Source organism: Nomascus leucogenys, chromosome 22a (assembly GCF_006542625.1).
Source record: "Nomascus leucogenys isolate Asia chromosome 22a, Asia_NLE_v1, whole genome shotgun sequence".
Lineage (NCBI taxonomy): Eukaryota > Metazoa > Chordata > Mammalia > Primates > Hylobatidae > Nomascus > Nomascus leucogenys.
The window spans coordinates 1,982,998-2,008,695 of NC_044402.1; the positions used below are offsets into that span (position 1 = coordinate 1,982,998).

General features: G+C 43.8%; 1 protein-coding gene across 1 annotated transcript in view; it reads right to left on the bottom strand.

Moving 5' to 3' along the window:
• TDRD9 (tudor domain containing 9) overlaps positions 1 to 25,698 on the bottom strand; it is a 126,790-nt gene that overhangs the window by 65,064 nt on the left and 36,028 nt on the right. The window contains exons 4-8 of the mRNA XM_003276197.3: positions 24,334 to 24,555; positions 23,069 to 23,191; positions 19,302 to 19,382; positions 13,334 to 13,498; positions 1,364 to 1,467 (exon numbers count right to left, since the gene is read on the bottom strand). Coding sequence (XP_003276245.1) covers positions 1,364 to 1,467; positions 13,334 to 13,498; positions 19,302 to 19,382; positions 23,069 to 23,191; positions 24,334 to 24,555 — 695 coding nt within the window. The remainder of the gene's footprint in view (positions 1 to 1,363; positions 1,468 to 13,333; positions 13,499 to 19,301; positions 19,383 to 23,068; positions 23,192 to 24,333; positions 24,556 to 25,698) is intronic.

The window sequence follows — 25,698 nt, forward strand, 5'->3', positions numbered from 1 at the left end:
ATAGCAGAACTAATGAGACACAGCTAAAGCAGAACATAGCAGGAAATTTGGAAGATGAATGAACAAACTGTGGTATATCCAGACGATGGAATTTAGTGCTAAAAAGAAATGAGCTATCTAAGCCATGGAAAGACATAAAGGGAGATAAATACATATTACTAAGTAGAAGAAGGCAACATGAAAAGGATACATACTGTATAATTCCCAATTACATGACATCCTGGAAAAGGCAAAACTGTGGAGAGAGATGTAGTAAAATTATTGCTGTAAAGGCTCAATCATATGAGATATATATATATAGATATATAGATATATAGATAGCTAGATATAGATATATAGAGATAGATATATAGATATATATAGATATATAGAGATAGATATATAGATATATATAGATATATAGATATAGATATATAGATATATAGAGATATATAGATATATAGATATAGATAGATATATAGATATATATATAGATATATAGATATAGATAGATAGATAGATAGATAGATATAGATAGATAGATAGATAGATAGATAGATAGATAGATAGATAGATGGATGTATTTTTTTTTGAGATGGAGTCTTGCTCTGTCACCAGGCTGGAGTGCAGTGGCGCTATCTCAGCTTACTGCAACCTCTGCCTCCCAGGTTCAAGCGATTCCTCTGCCTCAGCCTCCAGAGTAGCTGGGACTACAGGTATGCACCACCATGCCCAGCTAATTTTTTGTATTTTAGTAGAGACAGGGTTTCACCATGCTGGCCAGGATGGTTTTGATCTCCTGACCTCGTGATCCCCCCTGCCTCAGCCTCCCCAAGTGCTGGGATTACAGGCGTGAGCCACCACGCCCAGCCATATTTTTAAAATTGTAAACTCTAGTCACCACTTATAACCTAAAACTGTTCCTCAGGGAAAATGTTCCGATTTTCAAAGAACCAGCTCAATGAACGAACGTCTGGATTACAGAAGGAGATTGCTTAGGGTCAAGAATATGTCTTTATAGTAAATGAAAACAAATGCAAAGAAAGTTTCAACGCTTCTACTAATGTAGGATTTAAAGTTTTACCCCAGCATTAAGAGTGATAAGACTCCTATATATCTGGAAAAACTATTTTCAGGCTATAAATCCTAGCTGTTAAAACTATCAGTCCTAACACTGCACTCAGCATGGCTTTAATTATTTAAAATATATATTTCCAGTTAAAAAAATTCCAAAATACTAACCTGATTTTAAAATATATACAGTAACTACTGAAAAGGTACCTATAGTTATACCTTCTTATAAAAACACCAAAACGTTTCCAAATGAATAATTTTTTAAATCACATATACATTAAAGTGCATTACCAACTGAAGTGTCTCTTACCCACTCTCCTTCACATCCAAGTCATCAAACATCTGAATGAGAGAGATAGCAACTTCATATATATCCTTAGTTATCACTGGTTCCTCCAGGAGATGAGGAGAGAGCTAAAAACAGTGAAAGAAAAAAGTCACAATACGAAAACAGGATTACAGAAGAAACCTGGGGTTGGATGGGACTGGCTCTCACCGTTAGTACAACACTGTAACAAACTCTCTAAATAAAAGTTCTTGGTTTTTACTGGCAGCAATGTCTGAACACGTGCTGTGTGCCAAACACTGCTCAGGACAGTGGACACATAAAGTACCATACTCATCAATCTCCTCGCCCAGTCACCAGAGCAAGAATGGCTCAGAGAGCCCAGACACGCACAGGCAGTGTGTTCGGCAGGATGTCTACTTTGAAGACATCGATTAAGTCACACCAAATGTTTATGGAACCCAGGAGGAGTTCCTGATCTCAAAGCCAGTGCCCTTCCCCTCTGTCAAACCCCTATCTCAAAGAGCCCTAAGATTACCCTAAGATTTCATGTGTGAAAAGTAACCTTGTATATCAAAAGTACCAGAAAACTGTAATGTCACATCCGTATCTACCAATGTGTGGTGATAACATAACCTCATGATGAGGTATCCGTCTACCAAGGTTTAAGGGTTCCTCTACTGTTTTTAATTGTCTATTAAAGCAAAGACACCAAGACCAGATAATGTAAACTTGCCCCTCAGGCACCGCTACCAAACACTAGGCACCAACCACAAGCAGCAAACTCCCCAAGTCAGGCTGTGCATTAGTCCATCTTCATGCTGCTGATAAAGACATACCCAAGACTGGGCAATTTACAAAAGAAAGAGGTTTACTGGACTTACAGTTCCACATGGCTGGGGAAGCCTCACAATCATGGTGGAAGGCAAAGAGGGAGAGCTTGTGCATGGAAACTCTCCCTTACAGAACCATCGGATTTCATGGGACTTACTCACTATCATAAGAACAGCACAGGAAGGAACTACCCCCATGATTCAATTACCTCCCACTGGGTCCCTCCCACAACAGGTGAGATTTCAAAATGAGATTTCAGTGGGGACGCAGCTAAACCATATCATTCTGCCTCAGGCCCCTCCCAAATCTCACGTCCTCACATTTCGAAACACAACATGCCTTCCCAACAGTCCCCACAAAGTCTTAACTCATTTCAGCATTAACTCAAAAGTCCATAGTCCCAAGTCTCAAAGCAAGTTAGTTACTTCCTAGATACAATGGGGGTACAGGTATTGGGTAAATACAGCCTTTCCAAATGGGAGAAATTGGCCAAAATAAAGGGGCTACAGGTCCTAAGCAAGTCCAAAATCCAGCAGGGCAGTCAAATCTTAAAGCTCCAAAATGATCTTCTTTGACTCTATGTCTCACATCCAGGTCATGCTGATGCAAGAGCTGGGTTCCCATGGTCTTGGGCAGCTCCACCCCTGTGGCTTTGCAGGGTACAGCCTCCCTTCCGGCTGCTTTCATGGGCTGGCACTGAGTGTCTGTAGCTTTTCCAGGTGCATGGTACAAGCTGTCAGCGGATCTATCATTCTGGGGTCTGGAAGACAATGGCCCTCTTCTCACAGCTCCATTAGGTGGTGCCCCAGTTGGGGTCTGTGTGGAGGCCTGAACCCCACATTTCCCTTCTGTTCTGCCCTAGCAGAGGTTCTCCATGAAAGCCCCAGAGCAAACATCTACCCTGACATCCAGGCATTTCCACACATTCTCTGAAATTCAGGCAGAGGTTCCCAAACCCCAGTCCTTGACTTCTGTGCACCCACAGGCTTAACAACATGTGGGAGCTGCCAAGGCTTAAGGCTTGAGGCTTGCACCTTCTGAAGACACAGCATGAGCTCTTTGTTGGCCTCTTTCAGCCATAACTGGAGTGGCTGGGACACAGGGCACCAAGTCCCTAGGCTGCACACAGCATGGGGGCCCTAAGCCTGGCCCACAAAACCACTTTTTCCTCCTAGGCTTCCAGGCCTGTGATGGGAGGGGCTGCCATGAAGACCTCTGACATGCCCTGGAGACATTTCCCCATCGTCTTGGGGATTAACATTTAGCTCCTTATTACTTATGCAAATTTATGCAGCTGACTTGAACTTCTCAGAAAATGGGATTTTCTTTTCTACTGCATTGTCAGGCTACAAATTTTCCGAACTTTTATGCTCTGTTTCCCTTTTAAAACTGAATGCCTTTAACAGCACCCAAGACACCTCTTGAATGCTTTGCTGCTTAGAAATTTCTTCCACTAGATACCCTAAATCATCTCATTCAAGTTCAAACTTCCACAAATCTCTAGGGCAGGGCAAAATGCCACCAATCTCTTTGCTAAAACATAACAAGAGTCACCTTTACTCCAGTTCCCAACAAGTTCCTCATCTCCATCTGAAACCACCTCAGCCTGGATCTCATTCTCCATATCACTATCAGCATTTTGTTCAAAGCCATTCAACAAGTCTCTAGGAAGTTCCAAACTTTCCCACATTTTCCTGTCTCCTTCTAGGCCCTCCAAACTGTTCCATCCTCTGCCTTGGTACTCAGTTCCAAAGTGGCTTCCACATTTTTGGGTATCTTTTCAGCAGTGCCCCACTCTACTGGTACCAATTTACTATGGGTGTGACTGTCCAGCTTTCCCAGAGCTGAGGCTACAACTACACAAGCATCTTTCCACAGTATCCAGCACAACAGATGTCTCTGAATTTCCGAAAAATCTATTTTATAGCGATACTGGGTTTTTTTCACCCAGAGTAAGAAGCTTTTTTAATTAATAATTTTACTTGTTAAACACTATGTGCAAAACATTGCATCTGACTTTGTTGAGGACAAATCAAAAGAAGTCTTCAGGTGATCAGAGAAGCCAATCACAGACGCAAATTTTTTTTCCAATTTTTACTTAGAGTAAATTAAGTCAGCTAGTTTTCAAATAATTTATAAAAGTTGACTTTTAGGCTGGGCACGGTGGCTCATGCCTGTAATCCTAGCACTTTGGGAGGCCGAGCCGGGTGGATTATTTGAGGTCAGGAGTTCAAGACCAGCCTGGCCAACATGGTGAAACCCCATCTCTACTAAAAATACAAAAATTAACCGGGCATGGTGGCACACATCTGTAATCCCAGCTACTCAGGAGACTGAGGCAGGAAAATCACTCAATCCTGGGAGGCAGAGGTTACAATGAGCTGAGATCGCGCCACTGCACTCCAGCCTGGGCAACAGAGTGAAACCCTGTCTCAAAAAAATAAAATAAAATAAAAGTTGGCTTTTATTAATAATTTTGAAGAAGCATGTCTAATAAATCTATTCCTAATATTTAACCTTTTTTTTGAGGCGGAGTCTCACTGTGTTGCCCGGGCTGGAGTGCGGTGGCACAATCTTGGCTCACTGCAACCTCTGCCTCCCAAGTTCAAGTGATTCTCCTGCCTCAGCCTCCTGAGTAGCTGGGATTACAAGCACCCACCACCATGCCCGGCTAATTTTTGTATTTTTAGTAGAGACAGCCTTGTTGCCCAGGCTGGTCTCGAACTCCTGACCTCAAGTTATCCTCTCGCCTCAGCCTCCCAAAATGCTGGGATTACAGGCATGAGCCACTGCGCCCAGCCATAATATTTAACTTTTATCTTAGTTTTCTACTTTATCCAAATAATAATATTTGTCATAACACAACTATACAAAAAAGAAATAGGAAAAAAAGGCATACTTTTCACAAACACCAACAGTGGCATCCAAACTCATCTAGAAGTCTTTTCCTATAAACAAGCCATGTAAAAGGCATGGCATTGACTCACAAGTTATTTCACTTAGTTCCAGGCCAGTGAATATTTTTTCAGCACACGGATAAGATACCAAACACAGCCTGCTTCTCTAAGCCAGGCCTGAGACAACAAGGAAACGCACCAGATGCTGGCCCACTGACCCACTTGCTGAATCGTCCCCATCTGTGTGTCACGATAGGGATGAAACATGAGAGACACCGCCTCTGCTTTACTGGACTGCACAGCAGTAAGTCAAGGCACACTATGTCAGAGGAGATGCTCTGACAAAAACCGAGGCAGGGGGCAGGGATAGGGACATGGTGGGAGCACCATGATTCATACGGATAGAGTCAAGGAGGGTCTCTGCCATTCCTCTCACAGAAGTGCTCAGCCAATGTGACTCTGTCCACACAACAAGGCAGAGTGACAGTGTTTCTGTCCCAAGCTGAGGCCTGGGAACCTGGCACATCTGCCACACATGCAGCCTATGAGAGAGTGGGCACTCCAAGTGGAGGGGGAAATAAATGGTGCTAAGACACTCACATTAGAGGAAGAGGACCTCTTACCCCATGTCAATCCAAAATCCATCTTAAATGGATTCAAGACCTAAAGATGAAAAACAAAGCCATAAATTGGATTATGTAAAGCTGCACCCTAAGTTGGAGAGGTGAGAGCCAAAAGTGACACATTGCAGGTCAGGCACAGTGGCTCATGTCTGTAATCCCAGCACTTTGGGAGGTCGAGGCAGGCGGATCACTTGAAGTCAGGAGCTCAAGACCAGCCTGGCCAACATGGTGAAACCCCGACTCTACTAAAAATACAAAAATTAGCCAGGCATGGTAGTGCACGCCTGTAATCCCAACTACTCGGAAGGTTGAAGTAGGACCATCACTTGAACCTGGGAGGCAGAGGCTGCAGTGAGCCAAGATCACACCACTGCCCTCCAGCCTGGATGACAGAACAAGGCTCTGTCTCAAAAAAGAAAAAAAAAAAAAGGTGACCCACAGCAAGTCCAGGTGGGGCAGGGGGCATGCTCTACTACTGGACCTGAGTTGTTGATCACAGATATTCATTTCACAACTTCATTACAGTACACATTTACATTTTACGTAACCCTTTTTCTAACTTTCACAATTTTTTTTGTTCTGTTTTTTGAAACGGAGTTTCGCTCTTGTTGTTCAGGCTGGAGTGCAATGGCGTGATCTTGGCTCACCGCAACCTCTACCGCCTGGATTAAAGCGATTCTCCTGCCTCAGCCTCCCGAGTAGCTGGGATTACAGGGATGTGCCACCATGCCTGGCTAATTTTGTATTTTTAGTAGACATGGGGTTTCTCCGTGTTAGGCTGGTCTCGAACACCCAACCTCAGGTGATAAGCCTGCCTCAGCCTCCCAAAGTGCTGGGATTACAGGCATGAGCCACCACACCTGGCCTCTTTCACAATTTTTTAGGAAGCTGAATATAAAGGATGAAAAGGACTCTCCAAAGGACACTGAAAGGGAACAGCCAGAGTTGGCAACAGAAAAACCAGGAGGGCACCACAGAACCCAAAGAGAGGGTGAGTTTCAAGAATCGAAGTGACCAACAGTGTCAAATATTGCAGAAAGGCCAGGTAAGTTTAGGGCTGAGCTCTCCTAACGACAAGGAGGTCACTAGGGACCCTGGCAGGTGCAGTCTGAGTGGCAACAGGGGACACCACCCTGCAATAAATGAATTGCCTGAGGGAGGTAGAAAAGTAGAGAATGTGAGAGTCCACAGGCCAGCAATGGCCGGAGAGCAGCCTGAGACCTAAGGTGGGTGTTCGCAAAGGTGAAAGAGCTTCAGTTATGTTTCAGTGTGGACAAGAAAAGGACAGCAGAGAAAGAGACACTAATGGTAATAATGGGGAGGGGGAAACAGTAGATCAGACAAGGTCCCTAAGAAGGTAAGAAGGATGAGACATGAAACCCAGGAGGCGCGGCTGGCACTCCATGAAGAAAGGGGGCTTCTCTCTTGTAACTGAAGACAGTGTGGTGAGGTAACAAGACAACAGTAGCGACAGTAACACAACTGAAATTTTAACCAAGGTCCTCTGATTCTAAAGCTGTGTAATAGAATCTATACAAAACGCCATTTTTATAAGCTCAACATTAACACAGACTGTCCCTGATTTACAATGATTTAACTTATATTTTTAGACTTTATAATGACATGAAACCATTCTGCTTTTTACTTTTAGTGCAGTATTCAATAAGTTACATGAGATATTCAACACTTTATTATAAAATAGGCCTTGTAACCACACCCCAGTGGCCTAATGGATAAGGCACTGGCCTCCTATAAAATAGGCCTGGTATTTGGTGATTTTGCCCAACTGTAGGCTAAATAAGTGTTCTGAACTCATTCAAGGTAGGCTACGAGGACAGGTGTATTAAATGCATTTTCAACTTAATGATTTCAACTCACAATGGTTTTAGCAGGGCATAACCCCATTACAAGTCAAGGAACATCTGTATACAGCTAAGTGTTGCATATTCATTCACTGAAATATTTACTGAGCACCTATCAGGTACCAATAACAAGACGTTGGATAAATATTGCTAAAGCTGGACATTCTCTATCCTACTGAACATAACCCACCCATGAGGCAAGGGGGCCCTGAGTGGCTAGAAGCTGGGTTGTCTTGACCACACGGGCTCAGACAGCAAATGGCAAGGCCTGATCCAGCTCCTCCGTGGGTCCACAAGGAAGCATCTAAGCGTTGTGAGCTCTGACAGAAAATACACAGCGAACATCAATAGGAATTAATTAGACTTAAGCCAGCTGGAAAGAAGACTGGTAAACCATCATCACTCTCACATTTCAAACTAGTCAGAGGCCAGGCATGATGGCTCATGCCGTAATCCCAGCACTTTGGGAGACCAGGGCAAGAGGATCACTTGAGGACAGGTGTGGGCGGCAAGCCACCCAGGTACCAAGGCAAGAGACCGAGGGCACAAGCCATTCCAGTATAATAAAATATATAAAATAAGAATAGTTATACTACATACAGATCTTAGATATGATTATATATGACTATCATTAATCATTAGTTGGTAGCAATTACTCTTTATTCCAATATTATAATAATCCCTGCTCTACAATCATAACCTAGGAAAAACCAGGCCATACAGAGATAGGAGCTGAGGGGACACAGTGAGGAGTGACCAGAAGACAGGAGTGCGGGCCTTCTGTTATGCCTGGACAGGGCCACCAGAGGGCTCCTTGGTCTAGCGGTAACGCCAGCATCTGGGAAGATGCCCGTTGCCAAGCGGACAGTGGTCTAGCGGTAGCGTCAGTGTCAAGGAAAAACACCCGCTACTCAGCAGACCAGGAAAGGGAGTCTCCCTTTTCCCTGGGGTAGTTTAGAGAAGACTCTGCTCCTCCACCTCTTGTGGAGGGCCTGACATCATTCAGGCTTTCCTGCAGTTATCCGGAGGCCTAACCATCTCCCTGTGATGCTGTGCTTCAGTGGTCACACTCCTAGTCCACTTTCATATTCCATCCTGCATACCTGGCTCTGCCTTTTAGATAGCAGTAGCAAATTAGTGAAAGTACTAAAAGTCTCTGATAAGCAGAAATAATGGCATAAGCTGTCTCTCTCTTCTCTCTCTCTCTGCCTCAGCTGCCAGGCAGGGAAGGGCCCCCTGTCCAGTGGACACGTGACCCACGTGACCTCACCTATCATTGGAGATGGCTCACACTCCTTACCCTGCCCCTTTGTCTTGTATCCAATAAATATCAGCACAGCCTGGCATTTGGGGCCACTACTGGTCTCCGTGTCTTGGTGGTAGTGGTCCCCCGGGCCCAGCTGCCTTTTCTTTTTATCTCTTTGTCTTGTGTCTTTATTTCTACAATCTCTCATCTCCGCACGCAGGGAGAAAAACCCACCGACCCTGTGGGGCTGGTCCCTACAGACAGGAGTTCAAGATCAGCCTGGACAACATAGCAAGACTCCATCTCCACGAATAAAAATTTTTTTAATTAGCCAAGCATGGTGGTATGCATCTGTAGTCATAGCTTCTTGGAAGGCTGAGATGAGAGAATCTCTTCAGCCGAGGAGTTCAAGGTTACAGCGAGCTACGATCGCTCCACTGCACTCCAGCCTAGGTAACAGAGCAAGACCCAATCTTAAAGAAAAAAAAAAAAAAAGAGTCAGAAAATGGAAATTATTTAAAGTTGTAAACGTAAGTGCTACCTCCTCCCTACCTTGAATAGAGCCTCACCTGGCAACTTGTTTCTCAAGAGTACAATGTGGAAAGGAGGCAGTAATGCACAATGGAGAAACCTGGCAAACGCAACCTTTCCAGTGATCAAAGTCTGTGTCATCAGTGCTATAGTTTGTCCCCTCCAAATCTCATGTTGACATTTGATTCCAGTGTTGGAGGTGGGGCCTAATAGCAGGTGTGTGGGACATGGGGGCGGACGCCTCATGAACAGATTAATGCCCTCCCTTGACGGGGAGACTAAGTTCTCACTGTTATTGGTTCCTACCAGAGTTCCCCCTGAGAGGTGACTGTTACAAAAAGCCTGGCACACCCACCTTCTTCCAGTCTCACCATGTGATCTCTGCACACACCAGCCCCCTGAGCAGAGGCCAGTGCGACGGTTCTTGTATAGCCTGCAGAACTGTGAGCCAAATAAACCTCTTTCTTTTATAAATTACTCAGACTGAGGTATTCCTTCATAACAGTGTTAAATGCTATTCACAATAGCCAAGATATGGAATCAACCTAGGTGTACAACAGATGGAGAAAGAAAATGGAGAATATATACACAATGGAATATTAGCCATAAAAACCATGAAATCCTGTCATTTGCAACAACATGGATGAAACTGGAGGACATTATGTTAAGTGAAATAAGCCAGGAACAGAAAGTTAAAATACCACATGTTCTCATGTGGAAGCTAAAAATCAGTTTAATAGAAGTAAAGAGTACAGCAGAAAATACTAGAGGCTGGGAAGGGCAGGGGAAAGGAGGCAATAGGGAGATTTGTTAAAGGATACAAAAGGACAGCTAGATAGGAGGAGGAAGCTCCAGTGTTCTACAGATAACAATAATATGTCATTTCAAATAGCTATAGGAGGCTACTGAATGTTCCCAACACACACAAAAAAATGTTTGATACGATATGCTAGTTACACTGGGCTCATCACCATGCATTGTATGTATCACATCACTATGTTCCCCATGAATTATTATGTGTCAATTTAAATTTTTTAATTAAAGAAACATTAAACAGACTTAAGACAACCAGTAAAGGTCATGTTGATAGTGTATACCCTTGATATGTGACAAAAATGGCACCTCAGCCTGTGGTCTTCCTCCCCAAAACCAATAACCTCAGTCTAACCATGAGAAAAACATCAGTCGAATTCCAGTATAAGGGCATCCTACAGAATACCTGACCAGTACTCTTCAAAATCATCAAAGTCATAAAAAATGAGGAAAGTCTGAGAAACTACCACAGCCAAGAGGGGCCTAAGGAAACATGGCAACCAAATCTAATGTAGCATCCTGGATGGGATCCCAGAATAAAGGACATTATGGAAAACACAGTCAAACCAAATAAAGTGAAGTTTAGTTAGTAGGTTTTTTTAAGTGTTACTAAGTAAATGTTAATTACAAATAGATGTCCTGAAGCAGTTTTCCCTATGTTTTCCTTCTCAAACTCCTGGGATCAAGTGATCGGCCCACCTTGGCCTCCCAAAGTGCTGAGATTACAGGTGTGAGCCACTGTGCCTGGCCATGAATTGGAAGAATTTATACTATTAAAATGACTATGCTACCCAAAGCGATGTACGGATTCATACAATTCCAATCAAAATACCAATGACATTCTTCACAGAAATAAAAAAAAAATCCTAAAATTCATATGGAACCACAAAAGATCTCACAAGCCAAAGCAATCCTGGGCAAAGAGAACAAAGCAAGAGGCGTCACATTACCTAACTTCAAAATATACTACAAAGCAATGGTAACCAAAACAGCATGATACTGGCATAAAAACAGACACACAGATGATCAATGAAGCAGAATAAAGAACCCAGAAATAAAATCACATATTTACAGCCAACTGATTTTTAAGAAAGGCATCAAGAACATTCACTGGGGAAAGAACAGTCTCTTCAATAAATGGTGCTGGGAACACTGGATATCCAGATGTAGAAAAATAAAACTAAACCCCTATCTCTCAATATACATAAAAATCAACTCAAAATGGATTTAAGACTTAAACTAAATCCTGAAACTATGAAGGTATTAGAAGAAAACATAGGGAAAATGTTTCAGGACATCTATTTGTACAAAGATTTGATAGCTAAGACCTCAAAAGCACAGACAACGAAAGCAAAAGTAGACAAACAGGATTATATCAAACTAACAAGCTTCTGCACAGCAAAAAAAAAAAAAAAAAAAAGAAATCAACTGAGTGAACAGACAATCTGCAAAATGGGGGGAAACATTTGCAAACTATTCATCTGACAAGGGATTAATACCCAGAATATACAAGGAGCTCAACAGCAAAAAACAATCCAATTTTTTTTTTTTTTCTTTGAGATGGAGTCTCTCTCTGTTACCGAGGCTGGAGTGCAGTGGCGCAATCTTGGCTCACTGCAAGCTCCGCCTCCCAGGTTCATGCCATTCTCCTGCCTCAGCATCCCGAGTAGCTGGGACTACAGGCGCCTGCCACCAGGCCCGGCTAATTTTTTTGTTATTTTTAGTAGAGACGGGGTTTCACTGTGTTAGCCAGGATGGTCTCGATCTCCTGACCTCGTGATCCACCTGCCTCAGCCTCCCAAAGTGCTGGGATTACAGGCATAAGCCACCATGCCAGGCCCAAACAATCCAATTTTTTTAATGGGCAAATAAGTGAGCTGAAAAGACATTTCTAAACAGAAGACATACTACTGGCTAATACAGGAAAAAATGCTCAGTATCACCAATTGTCAGGGAAATGCAAATCCAAACCATATTGAGATACTATCTCACATGTGCCAGAATAGCTATTATCAAAAGACAAATAAAGGCTGGCTACAGTAATTCACACATGTAATCCCAGCACTTTGGGAGGCTGAGGCAGGAGGACTGCTTGAGCCCAGGATGTCAAGGTTTCAGCGAGCTATGATAGTGCCACTGCACTCCAGCCTGGGTGACAGAGCAAAACCCTATCTCTAAAATAAATAAGTAAAAATAAAAGACAAAATATGACAAATGCTGGCAAAAATGCAAAGAAAGGGGAACTCTTGTATACTGTTGGTAGGAATGTAAATTAGTATAGCCTTTATGGAAAACAGTATGGAGGATCCTCAAAAAACTAAAACAGAAGTACCATATGGCCCAGCCATCCTACTACTGGGTATATATCCAAAGGAAAGAAAAACAATATGCTGAAGAGAGCTCCACTCTCACGTTTACTGCAAGATTATTCACCACAGCCAAGATATGGAATCAACCTAGGTGTACATCAAGAGATGAATGGATGAAGAAAATATAGTATATACACGCAATTAAATACTACTCAGCCATGAAAAAACAATGAAATCCTATCATTCTGGGCAACATGGCTGAGTGAAGTTAGTGAAATAAGTCAGGCACAGAAAGATAAATACCACACATTCTCATTCAAATGTGGACGCTAAGAAGGTTGATCTCACAGAAGGAGAGAGTAGAAAAGAAGTTACTAGAGGTTGGGAAGGGAAGGAAATAGGAAAGAGTTGGCTAATGGACACAAAATTATAGCTAGGTAAGAAATAACTTCTAGTGTCCTTTTTAAAGAGAGATGAGGGCCCCACTATGGCTGGAACTACAGACCCCCACCACTACGCCCAGTTTTCATGTTCTAGAGCACCGTGAGGTGACTACAGTTGACAACAACTTATCGTTTCTTTTCAAATAGCTAGAAGAGAGGATTTTAAATGTTCCCACCACAAAGATAGATGTTAAAGATAATTAACAATGATAAACGTTGGAGATGATGGATTTGCTAATTACCTTGATTTGATCATGACACATTATACCTATGTATCAAAATACCACATTATACTCCATAAATATGTACACATAGCATGCATCAATTTTAAAATAATAATTTTCTCGCAGGGCCTTACAATCATAGGTGATGAATGCAGGTTTGATCAAATACAAAAGTATGCTCACTGTAAAAGAAACAACGCATTCTAACATACCTTGCTATGATGAATGTGCTCCAAATCATTAAGATAATACTCTTCAACTGAATGGGGCTTGCCTTCCACTTCAAAAATATATGCAGGATTCATCTTGTTTTGAACAGGAATGGCAAAGTAGTCTGCAAACTCTTTACAGTTGATGGTAGCCGACATCAGGACCACCTACAAAGTAAAACATTAAAATAATGAGAATCATAACCAAATTAAATACTTCTAAAACTGCAGGCTTTTCTTCTGCTTCACTCCTTATCTAACAACTTTTGAGACTTTAAACAGACCACCCTGACTTAATCTCTAGTGTAATTATTGTAGTTTAAACAATGTTCAGAGATACCAACTTTTACTATTTCTCTTCGAGTACCTTTTCAAATGATAAATTTTATCTCCAATAAGGGTAAATTAAAACCATTTTTCTGAAAGAAAACTGCATCAGGAGACTAATTTTAAAAAAGAATAAGGCCCAGGTAAACAAAGACACTGTGGCTCACACCTATAATCCCAGCACTTTGGCAGGCTGAGGCAGGAGGACCACTTGGGCCCAGGAGTACAAGAGCAGCCTGAGCAACAACATGAGACCACTGTCTCTACAAAAAAATAAATTAATTAATTAAAAATAAATTTTAAAAAAAAGAGTAAGGCCAGGTGCCATGGCTCATGCTGTAATCTTGGGCCAAGAGTTTAAAACCAGCCTGGGCAACATAGCAAGACCCCATCACTACAAAAAATTTAAAAATAGCTGGGCATGATGCTGCCCTCTTGTAGTCCCAGCTACTCAAGAGGCTGAGGTGGGAGCATCACTGGAGCCAAGGAGGTCGAGGCTGCGGTGATCTATGATCACACCACTGCACTCTAGCCTGGGCAACAGAGCAAGATCCTGTTTCTAAAAACAAAAATAAAAAATAAATTAAAAAGAATAAGTTACTCTATGATGTGTTCCAGAGAAATGACAGAGTAAGCCAGCAAAGAAGACGGCGGATCTAGAAAACTCTAGCTCCAACTCAAGAAACTGGAGAAGTCCCAGGACGACAGTGGTGCAGTAGCAGAGGAACACCCCAGACTGGGGCAAGATGACTGACTGCAGCTTTCAGTTTTGTCAAAAAGCAAATATGAAATGATATCCTTAAGAAACTCAGCCATGAATGACAGGAGCAGCGTATACAGCCCGAGATGTGCCAGGAGAAGGTAGCTGATTATGGAGGGTCTCCCAGCTCAGCAGTCTCCACAATGCTACGTGGGGAGTGGGCACAGCAGTCCGGCTGGCTGCTCACCACCTACTGTACATCGCAAGTAGAGTTATCTAAGTGGAAATCCTAGCCAAAAAGTAAACTTTTTTATTTTTTGAGACAAGTTCTGGCTCTATCACCCAGGCTGGAGTGCAGTGGCGTGATGTCAGCTCACTGCAACCTCAGCCTCCTAGGCTTCAGTGATCCTCTCACCTCAGCCTCCCAGGTAGCTAGGACTACATGTGTGCACCACTACACCTGGCTAATTTTTATAACTTTTTTTTGTAGAGGCAGGGTTTCGCCATGTTGCCCAGGCCAGTCTCAAACTCGTGAGCTCAAGCGATCTGCCCACCTCGGCCTTCCAAAGTGCTGGGATTACAGGCGTGAGCCACCACACCCAGCCAAAAAGTAAACATTTCATATAAGCATTGTTGTTGCAGTTATTGAGTAAAGAAAACATCTGTATTTTCCCCTTTGGAATGAGATACAAACGGTAAAAACTGTACAGACTAAAACTCATTTTGAGAAGAGATGTCTGAAGTTAAAAAGAATGCTCTGAGAAGCCACTTGGAGTGGAAGAGTGGCTCCTAAGGGACACACCCCAGTCACCATAAATGATCTCTAAACTGGGTTTTAAGGAACGATGAGGCCAGTGAACTGCAGGACACTGAGTGCAGCCTGCAAACAAGAGGCCAAGCCTGGAATGCAGGGAGCAAGGAGGACTCAGCCTGGCCACCAGCCTCCCTCATCCACCCTCTCCTGCAGCCCTCTGCCTCTTCTCCAAACAGACAAGTCAGCAGACACCCAAGACAACCGCCTGTCTGGAGTGGGCCTGAGCTGAGTCCAGTCAGCGTGAGGTGACAACAAGGTCAGTGGCTGGAGGATGGTATAGAGGAGGCACTGATAGGAAGCCAGGTCGGGGGAACCACAGGGACCTAGAGGTTGGCGGGAGAGGAAAGGGGAGGCCTTAAAGCCCATGTGCCCATGCCCCACACCCAGGTCCTCTTGACAGCAGCACTCTCTTTAAAAGCTAATAAAGATTTTTTGAGAGTTCTTTAAAAACCTCTTACAAAACCACCTAGAACATGGTGTCTAATTTCTTGGCCCAACTACATGTACCATATAAGTTTCTATATCGAGAAAATATGCTGCTTCACATATTTGTTAATAACTCATGAACACAGTGAAACTGACAAACCATATCTTACAACTTATAAGTACCAAATTCCTTACCACCATGTCCATCAGTGTAGGGTTTTGTTAATCCACTAACACTTTAACTGTTTTCACCACTGAAAACTAAAAAATGTGTAACCAACTCATTATTCTGACTTGAGTAAAAAAGAAGAGTCTTAAATGACATTCAAGAAAGGTCTCAATGTGAATAATCTTCAATGGCAGCTTGGTTAAGATTCCAAAAAGGACTGAAATAGCCAAATTCTCTCATTCATTTCATAGTCACCTCAAGCAGTAAGACAACTGATTGCAAGTGTCAAGTTCCATTCATTCAGCACCCGCCAAGTGAAAATATGAACATCCTAAGGCAGAAGCTTCCCCACTTGGGGACATGGGAAAGAGAAAGAGAAATGTTTTCCTCAACAAATAAACACTTGAAGCCAAAATGCTTTATGGTTTAGAAAGCAACTGTTTTCCAATAACAGCAAATCCCTTAGCAGCCCCATCATAGAATAACTGAATATCCCAACCACGCGGCCTTTTATCAAGCTGTTTCCCACAGACCTCTGCTTAGCACAGCTGGGTTAAGGTCGACCTACCAGTAGACTTATTTAGATTGCACAATTATTCTAAACCCTTCGCCATTTTGGCCTAGTTCACACCTTCTTCCTTTTTGTTCAAATAAGAAGTAAATGATATTTATCATTCCCATCAACTTTCAGTTAACTCAACTTACGTCTCTCAAATAGTAGTACATATTCTGTTCTCACACTTCAATGCACTTTGGTGCTATTTCAAACACAGGGATTGCGGATTCATTCACTTACTTTTTGTTTTGTTTTTGGGTTTTTTTTTTTTTAAATGGAGTCTTTCTCTCTGTTGCCCAGGCTGGAGTGCAGTGGCACAATCTCGGCTCACTGCAACCTCCGCCTCCCGACTTCAAGCAATTCTCCTGCCTCAGCCTCCCAAGTAGCTGGGATTACAGGAGCCCGCCACCACACCCAGCTAATTTTTGAGACAGGGTCTCATCTGTTACCCAGGCTGGAGTGCAGTGGCGCAATCACAGCTCACTGCAGTCTGGACCTCCCAGGCTCAAGCAATTCTTCAGAGGTCAGCCTCCCGAGTAGCTGGGACCACAGACACATACCACTATAACCAGCTAATTTTTGTATTTTTGGTAGAGATGGGGCTTCGCCATGTTGCCCAGGCTGGTCTTGAACTCCTTGGGCTCAAGCAATCTGCCCACCTTTGCCCCCCAAACTGCTGGGATTACAGGCATGAGCCACTGTACCGCCCAGCTTCATTCACATGCCTTTAAACTATGGTACTTATTCAACCAAAAGCAAAGCTCAAAACCCAGCATGTCATTATAGTCAACTACTATTGGACCATTTTCTGCAGCCTGGAGAAAATATGAGAATTTAAGGCAACACAATAACCAAAAAGTATCCGTACTCTGATCATAAAAGAATGTCCTTTAGTTGGCTTCCTGGCAAGATCTGGTGCACTACACATGATCATAAATTTTAAGAGTCATCAGTTTCAAATGTTTCTGTTAAAATACAGTCAGCCCAGCCAAGTGTGGTGGCTCACACCTGTAATCACAGCACTTTGGAAGGCCAAAGCAGGCAAATCAGTTGAGGTCAGGAGTTCGAGACCAGCCTGGTACAAAACCCCATCTATACCAAAAAATACAAAAAAAAATTAGCCTGGCGTGGTGGCGGGTGCCTGTAGTCCCAGCTACTCAGGAGGCTGAGGCATGAGAATTGCTTGAACCTGGGAGGCGGAGGTTGCAGTGAGCTGAGATCGCACCACTGCACTCCACCCTGGGCAACAGAGTGAGACTCCATCTCAAAATAAGTAAGTAAACAAACAAACAAACAGCCCTGGGCCAGGCACGGTGGCTCACGCCTGTAATCCCAGTACTTTGGGAGGCCAAGGCGGGCGGATCACAAGGTCAGGAGATCGAGACCATCCTGGCTAACACGATGAAACCCCACCTCTACTAAAAATACAGAAAATTAGCCGGGCGTGGTGGTGGGTGCCTGTAGTCCCAGCTACTCGGGAGGCTGAGGCAGGAGAATGGCATGAATCCAGGAGGTGGGGCTTGCAGTGAGCCGAGATCACGCCACTGCACTCCAGCCTGGGTGACAGAGCAAGACTCCATCTCAAAAAAAAAATACAGTCAGCTGTGGGCGGCAAGCCACCCAGGCACCGAGGCAAGAGACCGAGAACACGAGCTGTTCCAGTATAATAAAATATAAAATGAGAATAGTCATACCAGATACAGATCTTAGATATGATTATGTATGAATATCATTAATCATTAGTTGGTAGTAATTACTCTTTATCCCAATATTATAATAATCCCTGCTCTATAATCATAACCTAGGAAAAACCAGGCCATACAGAGGTAGGAGCTGAAGCGACATAGTGAGGTGTGACCAGAAGACAGGAGTGCGAGCCTTCTGTTATGCCCGGACAGGGCCACCAGAGGGCTCCTTGGTCTAGCAGTGACGCCAGCATCTGGGAAGATGCCTGTCGCCAGGCGGACCGACCGTGGTCTAGCAGTAGCAAAAAGGTGTCAAGCAACAACACCCGCTACTTGGCAGACCGGGAAAGGTAGTCACCTTTTCCCCAGGGGAGTTTAGAGAAGACTCTGCTCCTCCACGTCTTGTGGAGGGCCTGACATCAGTCAGGCTTTCCCGCAGTTATCCGGAGGCCTAACCGTCTCCCTGTGATGCTGTGCTTCGGTGGTCACGCTCCTAGTCCACCTTCATGTTCCATCCTGTACACCTGGCTCTGCTTTCTAGATAGCAGTAGTAAACTAGTGAAAGTACTAAAAGTCTCTGATATGTAGAAATAATGGCGTAAGCTGTCTTTCTCTTTGTCTTCTCTCTCTCTCTGTCTCGGATGCCAGGCAGGGAAGGGCCCCCTGTCCAGTGGACACATGACCCACGTGACCTTACCTATCATTGGAGAAGACTCACATTCTTTACCCTGCCCCTTTTGCTTTGTATACAATAAATAACAGCGAAGCCGGACATTCGGGGCCACTACCGGTCTCCGCGCATTGGTGGTAGTGGTCCCCTGGGCCCAGCTGCCTTTTCTTTTATCTCTTTGTCTTGTGTCTTTATTTCTACACTCTCTCGTCGCCGCACACAGGGAGAGACCCACCGACCCTGTGGGGCTGGACCCTACAGTCAGCCCTCTGTATCCAGATTCTGCATTTGCAGATTCAACCAACTGAAAATCAAAAATATTCAGAAAAAATAAAAATACAAATTTAAAAAATAGAGTATAGCAATTATTTACACGGCATTTACATTATATTCAGTACCATAGATAACCTAGAGGTGACTTAGAGCATACGGGACGATGTGCATAGGCTACATGCAAATACTTTACTATGCCATTTCATATAAGGCACTTGAGGATCCTCAGATTTTAGTATCTGTCGGGGGTCCTGGAATGCTCTATAGACACCGAGGGACTATAGAGAGAAACAAAATTAAACAATGAATCTTAACCCTAAATATGTCTGTTACTCATGAAATCAAATTTACCTTCACAAAACGTGAATTTGTTCTTAAGAGTTTGCGGACTACCAATAGCAGGAAATCCATTTCTTCTGTTCGTTCGTGTACCTACAAAATAAAAAAAAGGGGGCACCCCCCCACATGGCATCAGGCAACACACACGTCACTGCTGACAGAAAGGCACCCCTGGGGAACTGGGGACTAAACCAGTTCTCTCTGCTAAATGCAGTTCCTCAGGGGGCTGGTATCACTCCTGGTTAAGAGGAAGCAAAGAGCGTCGGCCAACAGACCACAGACCACCCACTCAGTCACGGCCCCCAGTGTTTCTCCTTAGGGCCCCCTGAGAGACGGCAGAGTAATGTTCTGCACCCTCGCCCCTACTCATTTACTGCCAACTGTGCCCAAGGTCACTGTGACAACCAGAAACCTCTCCACCTACCTCAAGCACAGAGAACCACTGGGCCAGCCTCCCATGGCCCCTGCTTGCCACAACCCCTGCCAGGCCTGCAGGTACACTGTCATCTGAGTAAGCAGGCACAGGGACAAAGACGTGCCAGTCTAACACTGACCGGGAGCCATGTGACCCCTACAGGACACATTCCATGATGTGCATAACTGCAGCTCACAAGGGTGGGCAAGGGCTGGTCCTGGAAAAGCTGGGTCAGTCACAAACAGGTAAACCAGAGCAAGGTCAGGACCTGAGGTCAGTAGAGCTGACACTCGGGGACAGCAGTCGGGAAGGCAGCACCTCAGACAGACCTTGCAGCCCTCCTCAGACACAGACCTCACAGTCAGAGCCACCCCAGGACCCACACCCCCTCCCCATCCCACTCCACCCCAGAACCAGCTAGCACCCAAGGGCTAGGCAGCCTGCTATTTTTCTAAAGAAGCCAGTTACTCTAGAACTTAAGAAACGTCAATGTACAAGGGGACAGTAAGATTCTATTCTGGGACATTTCTCAGCCGAAGTGGAGAGAGAATTACTAAGTTTCAAAGAGGGAGTTCTCCTTTCCTCAGTGTAAGAGGTATAAGGATTTATTCTGTGAGTAATTCTGTTCCAGGCCCTACTATCTTCTGAACTTCCCACTGAAGGAGATGAGAAGTAGCATAGAGAAAAGAAAAACAAAAATCAGTAGCTGAAAGGTATTTAACACCATCATAAACCTCATGCTGTCACTTGACTTCAGAACATCTCCTCAGCACAAATATCCTCTCTTTTACTTGAGAAGAAAAATCAAGGCTATCATCAGCGAAAAGGCCCCAAAGTGAGCTCTCCTCAGCTTGTGGCAGTCTCTCCTGAGTTCACACGCCCATCATCTCCCCTCTGCCCCACAACCCACTGGCTCCAGGATCCCTACACCAGCCTTTCGAACACATAAACATGCACACATCAGCAGATGTGTCTCCCCAGTACTCATCTTTATAACCTCAGCCCCCTTAGGAGGCACCTTTTCCATAGCAGTACTCAAAAAAAAAAAAAAAAAAAAAAAAAAAAAAAAAGTTTATTGAATGAATGATTTGCCTAAAGCTAGTTTCTTTTTTTTTTTTTGAGACGGAGTCTCGCTGTCGCCCAGGCTGGAGTGCAGTGGCGCGATCGCCACTCACTGCAAGCTCTGCCTCCCAGGTTCACGCCATTCTCTTGCCTCAGCCTCCTGAGTAGCTGGGACTACAGGTGCCTGCCACCACGCCCGGCTAATTTTTTGTATTTTTAGTAGAGACGGGGTTTCACCATGTTAGCCAGGATGGTCTGGATCTCCTGACCTGGTGATCCACCCGCCTCAGCTTCCCAAAGTGCTGGGATTACAGGTGTGAGCCACCGCACCTGGCCAAGCTACTTTATTCTTAAGAGCTGGAAAGTTAAAAACATTATTACATTTTAAACTGGCTGGCCATCTTCAACTTTTGTTCTTGTATTTGTTTTGAAATTCAAATAATCCCAGATAATGCAAACGATACTATATGTAAACCTAAAACTTCAGGTAGTTGAATCCAGTCCATTCATTTACAAAGCAAATAATCCCTGGGCATCTACGAGGTACTGACGCCGCACTGGACAGAGGCAGAGCAGGAGGCTGTTGTGATGGCGCGATGGTCTTCTGTTGGTTACCGCTCCCCAGTAGGGCAAGCTCTCGAAGAGAGGAGCTAACTTTTGCTCAGCTATTATGGCAGAGCTTGAGAACAGGATATAGTCAATAACACAGCATTGATGGATTTATCTGTGTCACTCAAGTATGGGTGTGCAAGGCCAGGTGCGGTGGCTCACGCTTGTAATCCCAGCACTTTGGGAGGCTGAGGCGGGCGGATCACGAGGTCAGGAGATCGAGACCACGGTGAAACCCCGTTTCTACTAAAAATACAAAAAATTAGCCAGGCGTGGTGGCGGGCGCCTGTAGTCCCAGCAACTCGGAGAGGCTGAGGCAGGAGAATGGCGTGAACCCGGGAGGCGGAGCTTGCAGTGAGCCGAGATTGCGCCACTGCACTCCAGCCTGGGCGACAGAGTGAGACTCCGTCTCAAAAAAAAAAAAAAAAAAAGTATGGGTGTGCAAAGGCCACGTAGGCAGAGAAATATGTCAGACACACAGAAAATAAATGCAGGCACCAGCACCACAGGCTCTAGAGTAAACTACCCAGGGATGAACCCAGCAACATCACTGATTACTTGAGGCCTGAGCGCTGAACTTCCTTAAACTTTAGTTTCCTTTTATGTAAAGTGGGCTCAATTATACTAAAAAGCCCAATGAATAACTATATAACCTTCATAATACCATCTTTTGGCATATTATCTATTAAATCTGAATTTGATCTCTACCTACTATATTCAAAACTGCCATAAGTCATAAAGAAAAATTCTGAACTGTATTATATATCACCCTATTTTGTAAGAAACAGTAGATCATTTTCACCCTCTCCTACTCTCCCACCAAATGCCCTCCAATAATTTAAAACCAAGTGCCTGTACATAAGATCACAAACGCACTGACTCAGCTTTGCCTGGAGTACATGTCGTATTATTAGTTATCCCATGCATCAAAATAGAGTGCAGAGACACTACTCTAAACAGTTGCCCAAATGGGTTTATCCTTTTGGTTGTTATTGTTGTGAGACACAGTCTCACTCTGTTGCCCAGGCTGAAGGGCAGTGGCGCAAACTCAGCTCACTGCAACCTCCACCTCCCAGGTTCAAGTTATTCTCCCACCTCAGCCTCTCAAGTAGCTGGGACTATAGGAGTGTGCCACCACACCCAGCTAATCTTCTTTTTTTGTTTTTTTGTTTTTGTATTTTTAGTAGAGATGAGTTTCACCACGTTGGCCAGGCTGGTCTCGAATTCCTGACCTCAAGTGATCGACCCACCTTGGCCTCCCAGAATATCAGGATTACAGGCATGAGCCAGTTGCCCAAATGGTTTGATTTCAGACTCTATTAAATACCCTAGCCTCGTGTCACAACCTCTCACAAATCCTATTTATTTGCTGATGTGTCTAATTCCTCTAGAAATAAGTCAAGCTTCCCAAACAGAATTACTGATAAGGTTTAAAACACAAGAGTTTGAGGAAGAACCATTTCCAAAGTTCCTGGGAAAGTTATTCAAACACAACATTCCCCACCAAAAAACTCATTTAAAATATAAACAAAATCAAAAAACATTCCATCCTTACCGAAAAAAGTCCAGAAAGTAAAAGGGAAGGAAAAAATAAAGAAAGCTGAGACAGGCACAAAGACAGGGTTCACAATACTCTAAGAGAGTTTTTTAAGTGAGATAAATATGACCTTTACAAGTAGATGACATTACTTACTTCATCAATGATGATATGTGTGAATTCCATCAAACTCTTGGCACTAACTATTTTCTGAAGCAGGACTCCAGTTGTCATATAAATTAGCCTGGTGTCCTCCGTTGCTATTTTCTCTAGCCCTACCTAAAATTGGAGAAGGAAAAAGGAAAGGAAAAGAGAGAAAAAAAAAGTTATATCCATTTTATTAATATAATGGAGGTAAGAAAGGGAATGAAAAATTATAGTATTTCGAAAGATACACAGGCTCCAAATTAAAAGTGACATTCTCAAGTCAATTATTTTCTTTTTTGGGGGGAGAGGGGCAGGGGTTGGCTCATCTAATCACACTGCTATAACATTTTTATGTTAAAACAACTGTGTATAAAGACATCCTCTAGATTACAGAGATATAATTAAAAAGATAAAATTATAAAAGCCATAAGCATGAGAATTCTCACTGCTTTCCTGTTCAACTGGAAAGAAATTACAATTTATTTTCAAGAAATTCTTTTTTTTTCGAGACAGAGTCTCACTTTGTCACCCAAGTTGGAGTGCAGTGGCAGGATCTCAGCTCACTGCAACCTCTGCCTCCCGGGTTCAAGCAATTCTCATACCCCAGCCTCCTGAGTAGCTGGAATCACAGGCATGTGCCATCACGCCTGGCTAATTTTTGTATTTTTAGTAGAGATGGGGTTTCACCATGTTGGCCAGGCTGGTCTCGAACTTCTGACCTCAAATGATACACCCGCCTCAGCCTCCCAAAGTGCTGGGATTATAGGCATCAGCCACCGTGCCCAGCCTAATTTTCAAGAAATTCTGTTTCACTGCTTTTTAAAATTATGCCACAGTTCTCTTCTATAAGCAACTGGTTTCTTTTTTTGTTTGTTTTTTGTTTTGAGACAGAGTCTCACTCTGTTGCTCAGGCTGGAGTGCAGTGGCGCAAGCTTGGCTCACTGCAACCTCTGCCTCCCGGGTTCAAGCAATTCTCCTGCCACAGCCTCCCGAGTAGCTGGGACTACAGGCATGCACCACCACACCCGGCTAATTTTTGTATTTTTAGTACAGACGGAGTTTCACCATGTTGGCCAGGCTGCTCTCAAACTCCCGACCTAATGTGATCCGCCTGCCTTGGCCTCCCAAAGTGCTGGGATTATAGGCATGAAACACCACTAATTTTCAGCAGAAAATGGTCACGTACTATCAACTTACACAGAAAAAAACTTAACAAAATTAAGGACTACAGAGATGGCTGGCTCTCTTAGTCCCTCCCTCCCTCCCAGTCTCACCTGGTAGCCCACCACACCCCCCAGGGTCCAGGCACGCTCTTTACTGATCCACCTGGCGATGCTGCTTGCCCCTATCTTCCGGGGCTGGGTGACCACAATGCTGCAGTAGGCAGAGTGCTGAACGTAGTGGTCCAAGATATACTGCGGGAGCTGAGTGCTTTTACCGCTTCCCGTGGCCCCATGGATAATCACCACGGAACTACTTTCTATCAAAGACACAACCTAGAAATTTAAAAAATTATTTCAAAATCAGCACAAAATGGCAATGTAAAGTATCACCTATATTAGGAAGTCTTTCAGGATTTATTGCTCTTTCATCTTAAAGTTTTGTTTTGTTTTGAGATGCAGTCTCGCTCTGTTGCCCGGCCTGGAGTGCAGTGGTGCAATCTCGGCTCACTGCAACCTCTGTCTCCTGAGTTCAAACAATTCTCATGCCTCAGCCTCTCAAGTAGCTGGGACTACAGGCATGTACCACCACACCCAGCTAATTTTTGTATTTCTTGTAGAGACAGGGTTTCTTTCACCATGTTGGCCAGGCTGGTCTTGAACTCCTGACCTCAAGTGATCCACCTGCCTCAGCCTCCCAAATTGCTGGGATTACAGGCGTGAGCCACCACGCCTGGCCTTAAAGTTATTAATTAACCATTCTGAACACAACACAAAAGAGCAAGGAGGCGACAAACGGTTGCCACTTAAATGCAACTCTACTACCTATTTAACAGTAATTAGTGGCTGGGCATGGTGGCTCACACCTGCAATCCCAGTACTCTGGGAGGCCAAGGCAGGCGGATCACGAGGTCAAGAGATCGAGACCATTCTAGCCAATATAGTGAAACCCTGTCTCTACTAAAAATACAAAAATTAGCTGGGCGTGGTAGCACATGCCTGTAGTCCCAGCTACTTGGGAGGTTGAAGCAGGAGAATTGCTTGAACCCAGGAGATAGAGGTTGCAGTGAGCCAAGATCATGCCACTGCACTCCAGCCTGGCGACAGAGCAAGGCTCCATCTCAAAACAAACAAACAAACAAACAAAAAACAAAACAAAAACAACAACAACAAAAAAAACAGTAACTAGTGATAGCTGTGGAAAAACCAGGCCAGGTTAACTCCAGCTTCCTGGGTCTCAACTGCTTCTGTAAAAATTAAAATGTAAAATTAGGTTTCTATGGCTCTTACCAAGTTTCTATTATTTTAACATTTTGTAATGAATCTGCAAATAATTCTACTGAACATGAAAAAAAGAGCTGTTACGACATTCAAGTGGTTTTAAAATGTCATCTTAAATTCTTCAGACATATTTTTTATCTATTAAATATCTGTTTATTTATTTTTAGACACAGGCTCTAGCTCTGTCACCCAGGCTGG